This window comes from Aulonocara stuartgranti (assembly GCF_965226115.1).
Source record: "Aulonocara stuartgranti genome assembly, chromosome: 7".
NCBI lineage: Eukaryota > Metazoa > Chordata > Actinopteri > Cichliformes > Cichlidae > Aulonocara > Aulonocara stuartgranti.
The window spans coordinates 51,067,470-51,086,621 of record NC_138945.1 but is presented as its reverse complement, the minus strand read 5'-3'; the positions used below and the strand labels follow the sequence as shown (position 1 = coordinate 51,086,621).

At 41.4% G+C, this 19,152-nt stretch overlaps 1 protein-coding gene across 2 annotated transcripts; it reads right to left on the bottom strand.

The window, feature by feature from the left end:
- Window positions 1–99: 99 nt before the first annotated feature.
- On the bottom strand, window positions 100–6,151 carry adck2 (aarF domain containing kinase 2). 2 transcript variants are annotated; one of them, XM_082542488.1, is made up of 8 exons: window positions 4,853–6,150; window positions 4,553–4,699; window positions 4,285–4,413; window positions 4,109–4,204; window positions 3,724–4,002; window positions 3,304–3,435; window positions 1,432–1,485; window positions 100–1,328 (listed from the first exon to the last, which is right to left on the bottom strand). In XM_082542488.1, exons 1-8 carry the CDS (start codon window positions 5,714–5,716, stop codon window positions 1,188–1,190), a joined length of 1,842 nt encoding a protein of 613 aa, XP_082398614.1. In that variant the 5' UTR covers window positions 5,717–6,150; the 3' UTR covers window positions 100–1,187. The 2 variants fall into 2 exon arrangements, with proteins under 2 accessions (XP_082398614.1, XP_082398615.1); XM_082542489.1 differs by lacking the exon at window positions 4,285–4,413 and having other exon boundaries at window positions 4,853–6,151.
- Between the last annotated feature and the right edge of the window lie 13,001 nt (window positions 6,152–19,152).

The following is a 19,152-nucleotide window of genomic DNA, read 5'->3' as shown; positions in this document are numbered from 1 at the left end:
TCTGCTTTGAAGTTGCACTTGGCAGCAGTCGACCTAAACATGTCCGGTGAACTTATGATCGCAAACTAAAGGCATCGAATGAATAGAAAACAAAGTCACTACAGGTTCTCTTTTTATTGACATGAATAACTCACATTCAATCTAATAATTTCAAAAATACACTATATTGCCAAAAGGATTCACTCACCCATCCAAATCATTAGGTGTTCCAAGCACTTCCACTGTCACAGGTCTATAAAGTAATTTCCCCACTCCTAAGTATTTCACAGCAAGCTGTTAGTGGTATTATATTGTGTAATAAGATCATGGGATGCTGAGGTACATAGTGTGCAGAGGTCACCAACTTGCTGCACAGTCAGTCGCTACAGAAATTAGCTCAAGAACAGTGCATAGAGAGCTTCTTGCACAAATGTGCTTCTGGAAATGGTCAAAAATTCCCACAAACACACTTCTAAACCTTATGGAAAGCCTTCCAAGAAGACTTTAAGCTGTTATAGCGACAAAGGGTGAGCCCACATATTAAACAATATGAAAGTTCAATATGCACGTGAAGGCAGATGAGTCAAAACTTTCTGCAATATAGTGTATGCTACAATACCCAGGTCAGTTTTGTGTGTTACAATTAGTCAACACATTGTCAACCTAGTGTATAAGAATGTGATACAGTACATTGTGATTCACACTGAAGCAAACATGGTCCACTCAATTACATTTTTAGGATTCAATAAAGGATGGAGTGATAATAGATGTCCTGAGATCAATATTAGTCATTAAACATTAAAATATGCTTTAAAATATCAACATGTGATTTTAGCAGTATTTTGTTTTAGATCGTAAATCCCAACAAATGCCCTCTGGTGCCACTTCCCCCCTCCGACTCAGCCAACAGCCTGCAATAAACTTCAAGGGGTGTAGTGGATATTTTAGTCAAACAGATAACACATTTCCTAATAGGAGTGATAAAAGTGGGAATACCCACAAATTTGACCATATAATGAGGTATATTTTGGTATCACCACTATGGAAATGTGGAGGAGACGTGTATGCCACACAGGAATATCTTGCATTGTAAGCCTAAAGACAAACGTCATGGTATTATTAGGATGTACACATGAACTGTAGATCCACTAAAGGCATACTACGCTTGTGTGTACATTTATTATACAGCTGCTTCCTTTGTGTGTGCATCACAGCAGCGAGGCACAGTTCTTCAACAGCAGGGGTTTGGCTAAATCCAGAATGTCCAAGTTGGGATCGAGAGACCTTCCCAGGCCTTCCAGCACCATGATAGCGAAAATTATTGAGGAAAAGTTGCTCTCCAGCTTGACCTGGAAACACGGTGACAAGCGAAATACATATTTGACAGATAAATAAGATTCTGTTAAGATCAATTTTTTTTTTTTAAAGTATAAAAACCTGGTGATGTTATACCTTGTGTTTGATGAGTAGGCCAAAGACTCTGGAAAGTAAGTCGGCTACCTGGACCTGCAAGCAAAGAAAACAAACCCCAGCAAAGAACTATGTAACCACTATTAAAAATCACTGATTATGTAGTGAAGCCTGTCCATAGTGTTAACATTTGTGTTAACTTTCCTCATATCTCCAAAAGTTGATTCTGTTCATCTGGACGTAGCGTTTTGTGGGAGAAACGTTTCGTCATCATCCAAGTGACTTCTTCAGTCTCAGCTGACTGCAGGTTTCCCCAATCTTATAAACAGTACATTTGCATAATGACTGAAACCAGCTCACTGAAGGAACAATGGGCTGGGAGGTCAGTTCCTTAATCTTAATTATGCAAATTCTCATGACCATTGATCAACAACCACTGACCAAAACCCACTGATCAATGGCCATGAGTACCAGTCACAGAGTTGGGGAATGGCTGCAATCACAGCATTGTAAGATGGCGAAAGATGTACCCTTAGGCCCCCTCCTCGATTCAGAGATGGTCTTTCCCTTTTCATGTAAATGGCCTCCTTGACTCCGCGCTCAAACCAGCGTTCCTCCCTGTCCTGTACATCCTCATCCTTGAAAGAGTGTCCACTGGCCTGTAGGTGTAAATAGACTGCATAGCCCTGGCCTGACGAGGTAGCTCTTCTGTGTTGTGCCATCCGCTTCGCCAGAGGTTGTTTGGTTTCCCCGATGTATAAATCCTGGCAATCCTCCTGGCACTTAACAGCGTACACTATGTTACTCTGTGTCAGGGGACCCGATCCTCGGGGTAGACCAAGTTTTGGCGCAGCGTGTTTTGGGGTTTAAAAGGTTTTCGCTTGGGCAGCGGTTTTCCTTCTCTCCTGGATCGACTGGAGCTTTCTTTAGTTGCCTTTCCAGCTTTGACAAAAGTCCAGCTGGGATAACCACATTTACTCAGGGCCTTCTTGATGTGCTGTTCTTCTGCTTCCCTGGCCGCTGTGTCAGTGGGGATGGTGTTCGCTCTGTGTTGTAGCGTCCTAATGACACCCAGTTTGTGCTCCAGTGGATGATGAGAGTCAAACCTTAAATACTGATCCGTATGTGTAGGTTTACGGTACACGTCAGCTTTTAGATGTCCCCCATTACTGACGGAAACCTCACAGTCTAAGAAGGCTAACCTGCCACAGGAATTAGGATCCCAACGAGGATTAAGGAACTGACCTCCCAGCCCATTGTTCCTTCAGTGGGCTGGTTTCAGTCATTATGCAAATGTACTGTTTATAAGATTGGGGAAACCTGCAGTCAGCTGAGACTGAAGAAGTCACTTGGATGAGTGACGAAATGTTTCTCCCACAAAACGCTACGTCCAGATGAACAGAATCAACTTTTGGAGATTTACTTTCCTGGATGATTGAGAATGCATCAAGAAACTTTCCTCATAGTTTACGTAACTTCCACATACAAATACGACAAAGACATTGACTCCACACACAAAAATGAAAACCAATAACTGATTTGAGTTTGGATTGGCCAAATTCACAACAGCTTTGGTTTTGGATTTTTATGATCAGGCCTCTCGTACAGTTTATTGCTTCACTAGAAGGTTTTTAGATAAGAATAGTTTTGCATGAATTTATGTTGAGGCCAATTTATTTTATCTACACATTTTCATTTTTCAGAAAGCTGTAGTGAAGAGGAAAACGATTAAAAATTCTAAAAGCAAACAATACAGATACAAAATAGACATGTATCAAGTTGCTGGAATCACAAAAGGAGTGCTAAATTTAAAAATAAAAGTATTCTATAATATTATAATGTCTTCTACTGTATTACATTAACCACCATCATCATCCTGGTCATAACACACACAATGCAAATGTTGGTTCATACCTTTCCCAGTGAGAGGGTGTTGCTGCTGAGGGCATGATCCACCAGCTCAGCCATCTCCTTTTTAAACAGCGCGGCATCCTTGCACTCATTAGCTCGGGCATGATTCAGAATCAACTCTGCCACACGCTCACCCTGGGACAAAAAAAAAAAAAAAAAGCCACACAAGAAATTCTGTGACTGTTTCATGGGTGGTGGTGTACAAATGACCAAAGCTGTGTCACTGTTCAAACACTTATCGTCATTGCAGATTAGTTAAAGACTGTTCTCATTCACATTTAGGCAGCTTATACATTGATGTTCTTCACAGTTTCATTCAGACACCCCCACAACACTTAGTCTTAAGTGCTGTAGGCACTTTACATAAAATGGCACAAAGTACATCTTAAAGAAGCTATAAAATTTTCCTGCATCGGTTCCTACCTGACGCAGCACCACAGCTGTGAAGACAGCCTTAAAGTTGGCAAGGTCACGGTCACTGAGCTGGGCTACAATGCCAGCATCCAACAAGACCAGCTGGATAGGACACGGCGGTGGCCTGACACTGACCACCACCGTGTCCAACAAATCAGTGAGCGTGGTTTTCCCATGGTGCTCCCCTGAAATACCAGTACCGTCTCCCGAGCCAGCGAGAGGACCCTGACACTGGACAAGTATGTTGCCTGGATGAAGATCCCCATGGACGAAGTTATCCAAAAAAACCTGGAATAAAGAAGTTTACATTGTCACATGATAGCATTCTGCACACATCCTTAAGTATATAAAACATTTATCGTTTACACCAATTGCCTTGGGTTGTGGATCTTACCATTTTCAGCAGCGTGTCTACTCCCATCTTGGCTATCCTCTGCTTCACTTCCTTGGGTACCTCGGAGCTCAAGTAGTTTGAAATGGGTTCACTCTCCTGAAAAGGAGGCTGAATATTAACTGAACTATGCTGTCATCAGTTAATGACCTCAATTACTTGCAGATCATTATACTCACTTCAAAGGTTTCCACTAAGATGCTTCTGGTGACAAATGGTCGCAAAGGAGTAGGGAACTTTACATAATCAAAATCACGGAAATTCGTCTGGAAACGCTCTATGTTTCTGGCTTCAAAACGGAGATCAATCTAAAACGCATGGAAATCGCACCTAACTGTGACCTGTCTTAGTACACAGAATGCTAAAGCTCTATTTAAAAGTCATGTGCAAAGTCAAAAAAACGCTTGTGCCAGGTTAAATGTAGGAGTCTGAATATTTTTACATCACCTGTTTGGTCATGAGCTTCTCAAACTCCTCCACTATCTCACAAATACTGAGCCATTTGAGTCCAGGCAGGCAGTGCAGAAGCCAACTACCTGCTTTCATGAGCAACAGGTCTATCTCCACTTGTCTCCTCACTCCTGGATGGACCACCTACAACGAATCGGATACAATTTATACACACCCAACATAACGTGCAAGAAAAAGAAGAAAGAAAAAAAAAATCATACAGCATGTTCTCCTTTATTTACACTCCATGACTGTGATGTGAATCTGTAGGAGAGGAAACAATCTTGCAAGACTGACCTTGATTGCCACAGGTATCAGGCGCTCCTCCTGCTGACCATCTAGAAGACTTTTGTCCTCACTGCTCTCTTCCTCCCCACTCCCCCTCCAGAGCTGCCTCAGAGATCTTGCCATGCCCCCTAAACCAGGGATCTCCCAGGCTTCCAACAAATCGTCTTTTTCCATCTCCTCTACTATTGATTGGAAAGCTGGGTCCTCCACTTGGTCCACCCTGGCCCAGCCTCGGTATACCTGTGCAATGCATCCTGATCCCACCGGTTCTTTACTCCGAAACACCAAAACCCTTCTCCAGCCCTCCCCAAAAGCCCGCCGGAGGCACTGCTTGGTATGAGCCCAGGAGTGAGGGCGTACCTTGACGTGGAGCCTGGAGAAACGGTTGCAGAAATCTTGAGAGAAGATGTCTCGTCTAGTACTAGCCCACTGCCCCAGCTTGATGAAAGTAGGACCAGAGGTCTCAGTCACCCACAGCAAAGCATCGAGCCAATGAGGCATCCAGCGGGTAAACACCAGAACCAAGGGGTAAAGGAGAAGAAGGGGGACAAATTTGAAGAGCAGGACCAACGCCCGGAAGCTGAGGCGAAGAAAAAATATAAGTCTGTGCACTTGGATTTTAGCCAAAGACTTTTTTTCCGAAGCCTGGGGTTGAACAAGAACTTCCTGGCATCTGACTGCACTTAAAGAACCGTTGACTGCACCCCAACATAGCAGTGTAATCTTGGGTATGCGGGTTAAAATCTGCCCCCTTCTAACAAAACCGGATCTGGTGTTCTGAATGAGTCCAAGTCTTGCAAAGGAGCCTGCTCTCTGCAAAGTGCACCTCAAGCTGAGGAGGGCTCCTCTTGCTCCAAGGGCTATCGTGATCATAATGTCACACAGCTGCTAGCTCAGTCCAGCAGCTGAACGGATCCACATGTGCTAGTTTTGTATTGCGAAACACCTTTTAGGAGTCATCTGTAAAATATAATCTTTGCTCTCTTGGTAAACACTGCAGGTTTTACCCAGAGGATTACACTTTAAAGTAAAGATGCAAACTAGATTGGCGCTACAATAGGCTACAAGCATACTTAGCTATTTTTCTACAATTTGGTAGCAATATTTGAACTTACGGTACTCGGTAGTTACTGCAGTTTCTTGACAGACGAGAAGAAACTCGATGACTCTTTTTACTTATGTGGACAAACCGGACATTTAATGCTTCAGCTGGCGTTGCTGTGCCAGCTAATTAAATGTGGATTTCCTCGTTTCCATTGATAACACAACATCTATGGAAACATTGCACTGACAGAGTACGTCCGGATATGACGCTATAGCAACAAGGTCACGTGGTTTTATCTTAAAGGTGCAGTGACAATCACGAAAAAAACTTTCAGCGTTTCAAAACAAAAATTAAAACACGTTTAGTTTCTCGTGTCTACACTTCTTATCCCACACATTGTGGGTCTGTCTCGTGTCACGCTTCTGTATTTAAGAAATTATAATTTTTCTCAACTTAACTTGCAGAAGCAATGGCTCAAATTAACCTCCGTATTGCGCGTGCGCAGTCTGTTGTAGGCGCTTCTTGCTATTATTATTTGCAAAAGCACACGATTAATAATACTAGAAAATGAATTTTCTGAAGAAACTGCAGTGTGAATGCTGATAGCTGAATGTTTTTGAGCTAAAATGAAATAACTGCTGAATGTTAAGTTAAAAATGTTGAATGAGCTGGAAATGTTGTATTTACTTCCTCTTCAGCACTTATTGAGCACTTTTAAGGATATTTCTTACCACTGCTATGCAGATGATATTCAGTTATATATCTCCTTTAAGCCCCAAGATGTTTCCAAGCTACAGATTTTGCATACACTCCATTAGAGGTTGCATGGCTGAAAACTTTCTTCAGCTAAATGAGAAGACTGAAGTCCTTGTTTGTGCTCCTAAAAAAATTGTACCTACTGTTATGGAAAACTTGGGTCCACTTGTTACATTTGCCAAACCTCCTATCAGGAACCTTGGTGTTACTATTGACTCAGCTCAGAAGAGGACTTACGTCGTTGACTGATCCTGTGGACTGAATCAAGTACCTCCGGCAACTTTTCAGGATGGTCAGAATCCATGTTTTTACAAAGCTTACTTAGTTTTTAGAATTTAACACTACTCAAATAAACTGAGTTGATCAGCTTCTTGAATAAAAAGAACTGCTAGCTTACTTAAACTGAGTTCTAATAACAAATTGATTAAAAAAAAAGTTCAGTCTTCTTAATATTTTTAATTAAACACATTAGATTTCACAGTGTGCAGAGAAACATTTATCAATACTTGTCGCTCAGCTGTTGGGAGTTACCAGGGTGACTGAGTCACAGAGCCGGAGCCTTCGAAGGCTGAGAAGACCTGAAGTGAATTGACGGTCTAGCCTACAACAGTTTCTGTTGCCAAGCAACCGTGACAGCTACAGCGGTGGTGGACGGCATATTGGACAGATATAGAGAAAATCTTTATTTGATGTCATTCGTTTGACTTTCAGCGGAGAAAACTGTCGTTTCAGCTCTGTGTGACATATCTGGGAGAGAATTACATTCAAATCAGTGGCTATCCTGAGGCAATGCAGAGGAATTTCCACCACGGGGATCTATAAGGTATACATTCAAATAAAGTCAGAGATTTGATCCTTGTGTGTTTCGGATGAAATGAAGACACACTGATGCAGTAAATATTCTTTTATTGATGAGAAAACTGTTCTGTACAACTTACTTAAGAGGTTGAAGATATGAGAGCACTAAACAGGCTGATGTTTGGGTAAGAGGCTCTAAAAGGAGAGAAATGATACAGAAACATTACATCCTTATAAAATACTAACACACTTTATAAATGAACAACTTTTCACAGCTCTTTGTATTTAAATGAGCTGCATACCTTCCCCACTGAAACCAGCACAATCCCACTGTGATGAAAACAATATTTGAACTGAATATATTCTGGATAAATCAAAATATTATCAAAGTTGTCCGTGGTTCCCTTATTTTTCCTTCTTTCCCAGTCAGATCCTGTCCTGCAGGATAAACATCAGTGAGTGGTTCCCTGTATGCAGCTGTTACAGTTTGTGTTGGAAATACTTCAGCAAATACAGGAAGCAAATATCAAGAAAGCATTTTCAATGTTTTTACCAGTCCCTCAACTACAGAGAGGTGTCTGCACTCCCCCCGTTCTCCTCTGCATCTATCAGCTGCTGCTTGCTCCTTTTTCTCCTCCTCTTCTTCACACAATGTCCTGGGTCTATCCTCGTGTCTATCAGGGGTGGAGAGCCTCTGCCCAGACTCCCCTCACCTTCTCAGTCTCTTCTGACTCTGGATACTTGCGGAAGGAAATCAACCATGGCAGTTAGCAACAAAAGCAGCAGAAGTTTATCAAATATCTGCTAACTTGCAGGATGAAAACTGTTTTCTCTTATAATCACAGGGCTCGTAAAATCGCTAGCCCGACATCCCGGGGCTAGCGATTTTTCCAGTCGGGCTACCAAAATCTATCTCTGCCCTGCACGTCGGGCTATTGTAGGAAGGAAAAATATATGTCAATGCTTTTGCATTCTTTCGGAAATGTAGCTGGGTAATTGTGTCATTGGCATCGGTGAGCCACTGTCAATATGTGACATATTTAAATCGCGTTTGAATTTGTGCTTGTTTTTTGCTTTCACTTTGCAATCGCGCAAACTGTGTATAGAGAGCGACAGCACTGATTGGTGAGTGACAATAATTTGCGCACCAATTCCTCTGACATCGTCTTATTAATCGTTAGCTTACTATGCAAACATGACAAGTGAAATCTCCCGCAGCAAGCTTAAACATATGAGAGGTTGATCGCGCAGAGAATCGCTGACCGTTATGTGTGTGTGTGTGTGTAAAAGCAGCAGGATATATATTTTAGTTCTGCTGAGCCAAATAAGACAGGTCAGACTTAAGAAGTGACAGCCAAAGAAAAGCTTACCACAAAACGGAAAAGTTCTGACAAATCAGACTATAAGGCAAAAAGAAAGTGCAGCTTTATGGTTTCATGGACAAATTTCTGTGGCTGCAATATAACAAGCTAAATAACCAGGGCTGCACATAAGTGTTCCGCAGGTGCGCATTCGCTGTCAAAATAAAAAACGCGCACAAGATAAGAAGTTGCAACGCGTGTTTGCGTACATAAGATTTTCCAGAGGGGGACAGACACTTGTTTAGAACTCTTAAAGATGTCGAAGAAGCAAGCTCCTTTAAGCAATTACTTTGGTGTTCCTCCACCTCCAAAGAAATGTCCGAACCGCAAAAGAAGCACGTATTCTCGGAAAAGTGGTTGCAGGAGGTGAGCTGGCTTCAAACAAATGATGAACGCACAGAGATTTGGTGCAGAATGTGCCGTGAAAATCCCACTCTAGCGGACAAAAACAGTGCCTTTTATATGGACGCAAACGCGCGTTGCAACTTCTTATCTGGTGCGCATCTTTTATTTTGACAGCGAATGTGCACATGCGGACCACTTATGTGCACCCGTGTAAATAACATAATGTTCTGCCGGGTGTGTTGTTGGTAGGGCTGGGCGATATGGCCTAAAATTCATATCGCGATTTAATTTGAAGCATGTGCGGTAACAATATATATCACGATATAACAACAACAACAACAACCTTTATTTATAGAGCACATTAAAAGCCTAGGCATACCAAAGTGCTTTACATAAAAGAAAAAAATTAAAAAAAAATAAATAAAATAATACAGTTAAGAGCATTAATATCAATTTAATAAGAACAGCAGACAATGTTCACAGATAAGAGCCACTAATAGAATAGACTGCAGCACATAGGTTAAACAGACTCTATGCCGCCATGATAGAGAACAACAAGAAAGAAAGAAATAATAAAAATAAATGCAATGAATCGCAGCTAACAAGTCAACATTTAACAAGTAGTGAAGGCAAGTTTAAAGAGATAAGTTTTAAGCCGTGCTTTAAAGGAGTAAATGGAATCAGACTCCCGGATGCCAATCGGGAGGCTGTTCCATAACACAGGTGCAGCAACAGCAAACGATCGATCGCCTCTAGATTTCAATCGAGATCTAGACTGAACTAACAATGACTGCGAGGATGACCTTAAAGTCCTAGCAGGGGCATAGGGGGTTAAAAGTTCCTTAAGATAAATTGGTGCTGTATTATTGATAATTTTAAAAGTAAACAGCAGAATTTTAAATTGAATACGGTATTTGATAGGTAACCAATGCAGTTCAGCAAGAACAGGAGTAATATGGTCAAACTTCTTGGTTTTAGTTAGAATACGTGCCGCAGCATTCTGAACTATCTGTAGTCTATGTAGAAGGGTAACATGGAGACCAGTATAAAGTGAGTTACAGTAATCTAATTTCGACGTTACAAAAGCATGGATAAGTTTTTCTAAGTCATTATACGGGATATAGTGTCTGGCCCTGGAGATAAGGCGAAGCTGATAAAAGCTAGATCTGACAACAGCAGACACCTGTTTATCAAGTTTAAGGGAGCTGTCAAACATGACACCCAGATTCCTAACAGTATCAGAAAAAGAGCTAGTAAGAAAGCCAAAGGCATCTTGAAGTTTGGCGCGAAGAGCATTACTGCCAAAAATCATAATTTCAGTCTTATTTTCATTGAGGATAAGAGTATTTGCCAACAGCCATTTCTTGATCTCACTCATGCATTCACAAAAGTTATTTAAAGACAAAGCAAGATCGTCAGATAACTCAAAATAAATCTGGATGTCATCCGCATAGTAGTGAAAAGCAATGTGGTATTTCTCAAAGATAGCGCTTAAGGGAAGCATATACAGAGAGAAAAGGGTCGGGCCCAACACAGAGCCCTGAGGAACACCACAGCAAACAGGTACAGGGGAAGAAGAAGATGAGGCCAGATGTACCGAAGAGAGCCGATTGGAGAGGTAAGATTTGAACCAGTCCAAGGCAATGCCCTTAATGCCAACAGTCTGCTCCAATCTAGCAACTAAGATATTATGGTCAACCATATCAAATGCAGATGAAAGATCCAATAGAACTAACACGGACGGACGACCATTATCAGCCATAAGTAAAAGATCATTAAAAACACGAAGCAGCGCTGATTCAGTGCTGTGATGTTGTTTAAAGGCTGATTGGAATTTATCGTTTATACCATTCTCGTCCAGGTAGGTCTGCAGTTGAAGCAGAACAACCTTCTCTAAAATTTTAGCCAAGAAAGGAAGCTTGGAAATCGGTCTATAGTTGGCAAAATCACCATGATCAAGGTTACTCTTCTTTAAAACAGGTTGAATAAAGGCATGTTTAAGAACTGACGGTACATAACCAGAGAGCAAGGAAAGGTTCAATATGGACAATATACAGGGTCCAATTACATCAAAACAATCCTTGACTATACGAGATGGAAGAGCATCATGTACACAATAAGTATTATTTAATTTCCCAATTATACGCTTCAGAGTGGGAAGTGAGATTAATTCAAATTGATGTAAAGCAGCAGAACAATCAGGATTAGACGTACTGTCAGTCACCAGAGGAAGAGTGGATTTAAGAGATAAAACTTTATCAGAAAAATATTTTGAAAATTTTTCACAAAGACCTGAGGAGCACAAAAGTGGCGTAGAGGGACAAGGATTAACCAGAGAGTTAAAAATTTTAAATAAGATGCGAGGATTGTCACTATTAGAGGTAATAATCTTAGAAAAGAAAGCCGCTTTAGCCATTTTGGCAGCAGATTGGAACTTCGAGCGGCTAATACGTAAAGAATCATATGATGACTGAAGTCTGTCATTCCTCCACCTCCTCTCATCACGCCTACACAAACGCCGTAGAGCACGGACAGAGTCGTTTAACCAGCATTGCGAGTAGGTTCTAGGGCGTTTGTGTTTAATAGGTGCAACGGTGTTAAGAATAGAGGAGCATGTGGTTAAAAAAGTATTGATAAAATTCTCAAGTGTGTGTGGGAAAAAACAGTCCGACATATTAAATGAAGAATTCATAAAAGACGTAGAAAAGTTGACCACAGTGTCGGCGTTAATAGTACGAGTGGGGTGGAGAGGAACCTCCAAGTGGTCAATATTACCCAGGTCAACATCAAAGATGACCGTGGAATGATCAGAAAGTCCAGTATTTCTAATTTCCTTAATGCATAGTTCCACATTAAATGAAAAAACCAAATCAAGAGTATGACCTTTAACATGAGTAGGTTCCTTTACCCACTGAGTAAGATTAAAAGAGTCAGTCAGTGCAGAGAAATCTTTCGCCAGGAGGTCATCCATACAACAGATATGAATATTAAAATCACCAGAAATAACCACAGAATCATATTTAAAAAGAATAGAACCCAAAAAATCAGCAAATTCAGAGATGAACATCTTATGATATTTAGGCGGTCGATAAACCACAACACACAGGGTAGTTCGAGAACCAGTCAATTCACATAGCTGAGCTTCAAAGCTAGGATAGGTTGGGGAGGGTAGCAGCCGTGCCTCAAGTTTATTTTTAAAAACCGAGGCTAAGCCACCACCTCTACCAGTAGGCCTTGATGAGCTAAAAAAGGCACAGTCAGAAGGGAGAAGTTCAGAAAAGGGGATGAACTCACCCGGAGAGGTCCATGTCTCCGTCAAAAATAAAACATCCAGTCCCGAGGAAAGAAAAAAATCATTTAAGAGGAAGGCCTTATTAGAAAGAGACCTAACATTAAATAAGGCCATCCGAGTCCGAGGAATCCTGTCCTTAGTAGTAGCCCGTTTAAGGGTACAGAGGTTTTCATGTTGAACACCACGGCCAGGCAGTGTTATCCAAGAACGAGCAAAGTGGAAGGCAACTGGGCAGGCAGGATAGGGTTGAGGGCCGACGGGACATATCCAACGGTGGTTGAGCAGTTTAGCCGCAAAGCGGCTACCAAGATTGTGGATAGGGCGAGAAGAATCCCAGCTAGTAGAGGGGTAATCCGTAGCCATGGCTCTGATATAAGCCCTGAAACGGACACGGACACCACTCCTTCTACCCCGTCTCCTGGGACGTTTCCTACGAGGCATGGGAAGAGGTAGGTAGGTCAGATGAGTGGGGGAAACAGGCATCAAGGGAATGGCATCACCCGCGGTCTCAAAGCAGTTCAGTCGTTGGGAACTGGGAAAACGAAGATTCAGTAGCGTGTTTCTATCATAGGTTATTAGCGTACAGTCACCTAGTGAACATAAAGCTAAGGATAAAAGGACAAAAAATACAACGCAGAGGCGCAGACGGAGTCGAAGACGGCCAGCCATGCACACCGGCGCCATCTTGGAGTGATGGTTCCAGACCATGGCAATGATATATGATATATTCTTTTCTTCTGTATAACGTATTTTCCACACTATAAGGCACACTTAAAATCCTTTAATTTTCTCAAAAATCGAGAGTGTGCCTTATGTATGAATTCTGGTTGTGCTTACTGGCCTCGAACCGATTTTTGCGTGCAGAAATCTGTTAAAAAATGTTGTAGTACAACTTTGGTAAGCCGCACGGCTTGATGGATAGTCAGAGCATTACGGCTGCTGTAGTGAGGAGCTTCGCGGAATAATCTGGGTCCAAAACTCCGTCCACTTCAGGTCCCAAAGTCAAACGAACACTAAGAGTTAAAAACTAAATTCTTTGATCTTTAATTAAATCATCAGCATTGCTACTTTATCGGGTGTAACAATTAAGTTTTACATCCATGCATCCATGAAAACAGAATTTATTAAAGTTAACGGAGTTACAAGTTAACAGGAATTTAGCTCGCTAGTTTACACCTAAACATTTCATACCATGTTCTGACAGAGATTTTTGAAACTAATTCAAACGTACAGCTCTGCTACCACTTCCAACATAAATGAAGACAGAAAACAAAACAGCAGTGGCATTTGCAGGGTTACTGAAGTTGGACTATCTGGTATATAATGTTGTGCTACGTGATTGCTAGCGACTAGAGCTGGGCGATAGACCGATATGTATTGCGAAATAACTTTTTCTCGATAGAAAAATTTAACTATTGCGATAGGCCTCACCGCTCTTGTCCTCTTAAAAAAAACAAAAAAACAAAACAAAACAAAAGAGGAACATCCAACGTGACTTGTTACGTACAGCACAAGTGTCAAGCCGCACATGTGTATTTTTTTGGGAAGCAGCCAGCCGCCGTGCCGCCCGGGTAATGGAGGAAATGAGTGTGCCGACTAGAGAAAAATCAACTGAGAGCGTGACCGAAGGTTACCGAAGAGAAAACAGATGATGGTTCCAAGGCCGGAGAGATTGTCGAACTGAAGAGCCATAGAAGTCCCGTAGTGTGAAGGTATTTCGGCTATTTCAAGTCTGACAAAAAACAGAGTAGCTCGCACTGTAAATTGTGCCGAAAGCAAGTCTGGGAATACAATAAACCGGTGCATGCTCAATCTCTGACTGGAAGCGCTAATTTGTCATTCGGCTTTTGTCAGACTAAAGTAACTATTAAAACTGTTTAAAAAGCTAAGCTATACAACAAGGAGAAATTGAGAATTTCCTTTTAGTTCTCAGTTTATTTGATATTGACAAAAGTTAGTCACTTTGTCTGTTATTCTGTAAAACAAACTAAGATTTATTTTTAGAATTAATATTTTGTTTCTAAGTGGAACTGACAATTTAGTCGTCTGTTTTGTTTGTTCTATTTTGAAACTTAAACGCTTTAGCGGCTGCCTTTTGTGTAGTTTGCAATATTTGCCTTCATTTATCTAAAAAAGTCTCATGTTCCTTAAGTACATCTACCCTGTTGAACTTATTATGGGAAATAAATATTTAAATCAAAACAAGCTGCTGATTATTTGACATTTTACTCGTGAGCAATGGTACATTTAAATCTTACAAATATAGTTATTTGGCTTACATCGTGATATATATCGTTATCGCCTGAAATGAAAAAAACATATCGTGATATGAAAAAATCTTATATCGCCCAGCTCTACTAGCGACACAGCTATGTTAGCATAACATTAGCACAGTGAAGCTGGAGGATGAACGCCAACTTTTTTTTCACTCGATAAAAGTTAACATGAGGGATTCTGGTGGTTAGGGACAAATGCAATCGCATAGCAGGATGCTATACACGGCCCAAACTTCAGTCAGGAGAACAACTGAGATTATTCATCCAAAATACGAGGTTAGTTATTAATATACTGCAACAACATGGGAATAGAACAGCTCGAGAGAATTGAACATTAATGAATCAATGTTACGGAAGTGGAGGAAGCACGGTTTTTGGCTTTCCCCATATTTCAAAAGTGCTTCATCTCTTTCCTGTGACTGACGCCCGGTATAATTTACAGATGATAATGGTTTTAGCCGCTGCAATGCTTTCGACCAAAACAGGCGCAGCTTGATGACATCATCAACATGCGCTATCGCGATATAGTCAAAATCTCTATCGTTGGCCAAATTTATATCGTTTCTATCGTATATCGTTTATATTGCCCACCCCTAGTTGTTGGTTTTCCCTCGATTTCTGAGTCGACAAGCGCCTTTGTTACTGGGACCAGTAATTTTAAGAAAGGCCCCCATTAGAACCCATGAGAAATGCAAGAAATGCATTATTGCTCAGTCTGCAATATCTTTCCCAGAACAAACACCAATTGCAAATAACATACTAAAAATAAACCTGAAAAATCTGTTTAGAACAGCGTACTATGTTGCAAAGAGTGAACTACCACTGGCAAAATTTAGCAGTCTTTGCAAACTTCAAAAAGCAAATGGCCTCGATCTTGGTTCCACATGCCTCTTACCCGTGACTTCAGTGGAAATTTCAAATTCAGGATCTGACACAGACCGATTCATGTTCTACACAGTTCTTACAAGTTCTTAGAAATTTCTGTTCAATTAGAACCAAGTATTTGAGTTGATGATTGTAATTTTTGTTGTACAATCTTGTAATTTGTGTTTCAACAATATTTTGATTAATGTTTTGTTTCCGTTACAATTATACTTTAATGTATAATATTGTAAAGGAAACAAAACATCAATCAAAACATTACTCTCTTTTTTTATTCGGGCTACTTAAATTTATTTTGGGCTACCAAAAACTGAAGAGTCCCTGCCCAAAGGGCTACCAGGGATTTTGAAATTTTGCGAGCCCTGAATCACAAAGACACACTTGATGTATTTTAATCAGAGAAAGGAGAAACAGGACATGATCATGCATAGTGTTGGTCTTTATAACAAAGGTGACAGACTTGGTTGTTTGATATAAGGATGACAAAAACAGCAGGAAACAAGAGGAGGACTTATCCATCTACTGCCTGTCTCATTATTAGTGGTTTATAAAGGATGAGAGCTCTTTAAGGACAAACTTCAGCACAGCATGGTTGAGTCCGCGCCCTCAACACAGTTCGCGGGCCAAATATTTGGTCAACACTCTGCTCGGCGTTTCCTAAAACGTTTAAATACGTTTGGCTTCACACCGAAAAACAGACCCAGCTTCGGCAGAAACCTAAACTAACTAACCGACCAAAGAGCCGCGTTAAGTGGGGATATCACTAACATCATGTAACTTAGCCGAGGGTTCGCTAAATGTGACTTTTTAAGACTTTTCATTATGCTAACATTTGTTCCGCTGTATAGTTGAAGTGAGATAAAAGCCCAGTACTTACTTTCGAGTTTATATCTGGACCGCGTCGCTTCGACCGTCCGCCATTTTTCTTAAACCTTTGACTCGCAATGAATCCTGGGATATAGCGGGCCAACTCAAATCTGCTGCTGCGCAGCTGTGAGCGTGGGCTAGGGGCTTTTATCCGTGTGCGCGTGCGTTCTTTGTGACGTCACTGGCAGATCAAAGGAATTCGCTTTTGCTTTGATCTGTCAGCCACGTCACAGGCAGCTAAACCCTTAAATAGGAGCTCTCAGACAGACAAATCACTGCTCATCTGTTTGCAAATGTTCAACAGTCGGCGTTCTCTAAAACAAGAAAATTCTCACACCTTTCTTCTCAAAAGAAGAAAATCTCATTTTATTGATACGATAATGGCAACACACAGCAAAAATGAGATTTCAATCGTGGTCATAGCAGACCATATTATGCCACCTTATCAACAGGTGCTTTGAAAGGCTCTCTGAAGTTCAGTGGAGCATGATCAAAAATGACACATGCTACTCCGGCGTCCGAGCGGTGCTCGCTGATATGATTTGTGAAATCATTCAGATCGCCTCTAGCAGAATCCTGAAAGTAGCCCTTCCTATTATTCAGGATTGCATGACGAGGGAAGAGCCTTTAGATGCGGGAAAAATAATCCCGTTCCTTGGAGACTCGATTTCAGCCGCCAGCGCTCTTAATGTCCCAAAACAGCGACACGAGAGCGCTGACGAGCTGACACGGATGGTTGAGGAAGGGATCTCCGAAAAGCTCAGCAATTGAATTCATTACAAAAAGCCCCAATCTCCCGCAAGACCCCGCCGTTTATGTTAGCGGGAAATGTAGTAATATTGAAAAGCTGCACCGCATGGTTTGTCACGCTGCCTCGTGCCTTAAAATGCATGTAGCACGTAAGCTGCGCTGCCAGTGCCTGTCAAGAGGGTCTGATTCCGGTACAGAAAGTATGGATTCAAAGATGCCATTGCAACTAGCAATCGCAGAGATTTCTGCAATTTTGTCATCAAGCAGCTCAGATGGAGCGATGACAGAAAAAGATGAGGATGAGGAAAAAATGGAGATCCCACAAGAATCAGTTCTAACAGAACAAGACAAAATAACATCAACTGCAGACAGCCAAAGTATCCGAGCTCCAACCCCAGTAGAAGTGGTTGCAGCTGACATCTTAAATGAGATACTTGGGAACATGCATTCAAGCAGTGAAGAGCTCTGTGAGAGATGTAGCTTACCCAAACCTGCCTTTACTGCAGGATTAATTATCAACAAGGTGAGAGACGACTTCTCTAAATGTTTGCCATCCACCTCACACTCCGGGCTCAAAGCGCGCAAACACCGCTTTTCCATGTTTGCGAAAAAACAGTTTGAAAAACTGCAAAAAGAGCTGAGACAAGTAATAAAGACAAACAGGAAATTTGCTGTTTGTCTACAAAACATGTGTAAGTTCCACAAGTATAAACAGTGTCCTCCGATGAAAGTATGGTTTTCAGTCCCCCTTTCAGTCGAGCCCCCTTCCCGAAACACACTTCGCTACATACGTTCTTCTCCAGTTGAATTTGACACCATTAGATCAGAGGTTTGACAAGTTAACAAAGAAAGAAGAACACTTCATCATCCATAAAACATTGGAAGACTGTTTGATCTACTTATGACAGGTCGACTTTATCAAATTCCTGAGCCTCTAATGGGTAGAGCCCTCTCCGACACAGTCATCTCCAGGACTCCACAACCAGCACATGACTCAAACTGTCCCTTTTCTGCTGAAGTCCTCTATGTCTTCGTAGAATACGCAGTAGAAAAGTTTTTACAAAAGCTTTTACTCTGGGTGGAGAACGAGGGCAAAGATCAAATGATTGAGGACAAGGTTTCTGTGGCGATGGATGACATTCAGAACTTTATTAAAAGAACAAGGACCCCAACATAGGAAACAAGCACAGATTCAGATGGCAGTGGTAAAGAATCTGTTCCATCACCTCAAACACCAAAATCTGGGAGCATGTCTCCCAAAAAATTCTCTGCCAGCGTTTCAGGCTCTCTCAAAGATTCCTCTTTAAAGTCAGAGATGAGTTCTGTGTCAGGGTCATCTTCTGATGTTGAGAAGAATTCCAGTCAGTTCGTGTTCTCGCTCTTCCTGAGAGTCATCACCAAATCTAAAACTGACACTCAGCACTGGGTTGCCAGGACCGCTGCATCTACTAAAAAAGAACTAGACACGGTACTACACCGTCTGAAAGATCTGATACAGCCTGAACTCAGCAGCACAGAGTCCGCCACAAGTCTGACAAATAACAAGGAAAAGTTCATGAAGAAAATAGCCAAATACCTCATCAAGGAGTTTGGCTCCCCAGACAATGTCTTAAAGGTTGCGATGGCAAATGATTTGTCTTTTGATGAGGCTCTGATAAGGCATATAACAATCAGGCTCCAAATCATCCCCATTCCTCCAAAACAAGTCCAAAATTTCCAGGTTTTTTTTTCCTACTGTGGGAAAAGCTCTGCGAAAACCCTTTAGGTGATTCATTAAAGCCAGCAATGATTAACATAACCATTCTGGCTTTTCCCCACTGCCCTGCTTCTTTTAATATCTTGAAGCAGAATCTTAGCACCAAGTCAAAAATTGAAAGCATCACCATCAAATTTTATGATCTGCCCTCAAATCCAAATTTTAACAACTGTAATTCAGG

Excerpts from the sequence above, each read along its gene's own strand:
- adck2 (XM_082542488.1), bottom strand. The coding sequence starts at position 5,716 with ATGATCACGATAGCCCTTGGAGCAAGAGGAGCCCTCCTCAGCTTGAGG. Across the intron at positions 4,003-4,108 it reads TAGACACGCTGCTGAAAATG|GTTTTTTTGGATAACTTCGT; the intron begins GTAAGATCCACA and ends TCTTTATTCCAG. Across the intron at positions 3,436-3,723 it reads CAGCTGTGGTGCTGCGTCAG|GGTGAGCGTGTGGCAGAGTT; the intron begins GTAGGAACCGAT and ends TTTTTGTCCCAG.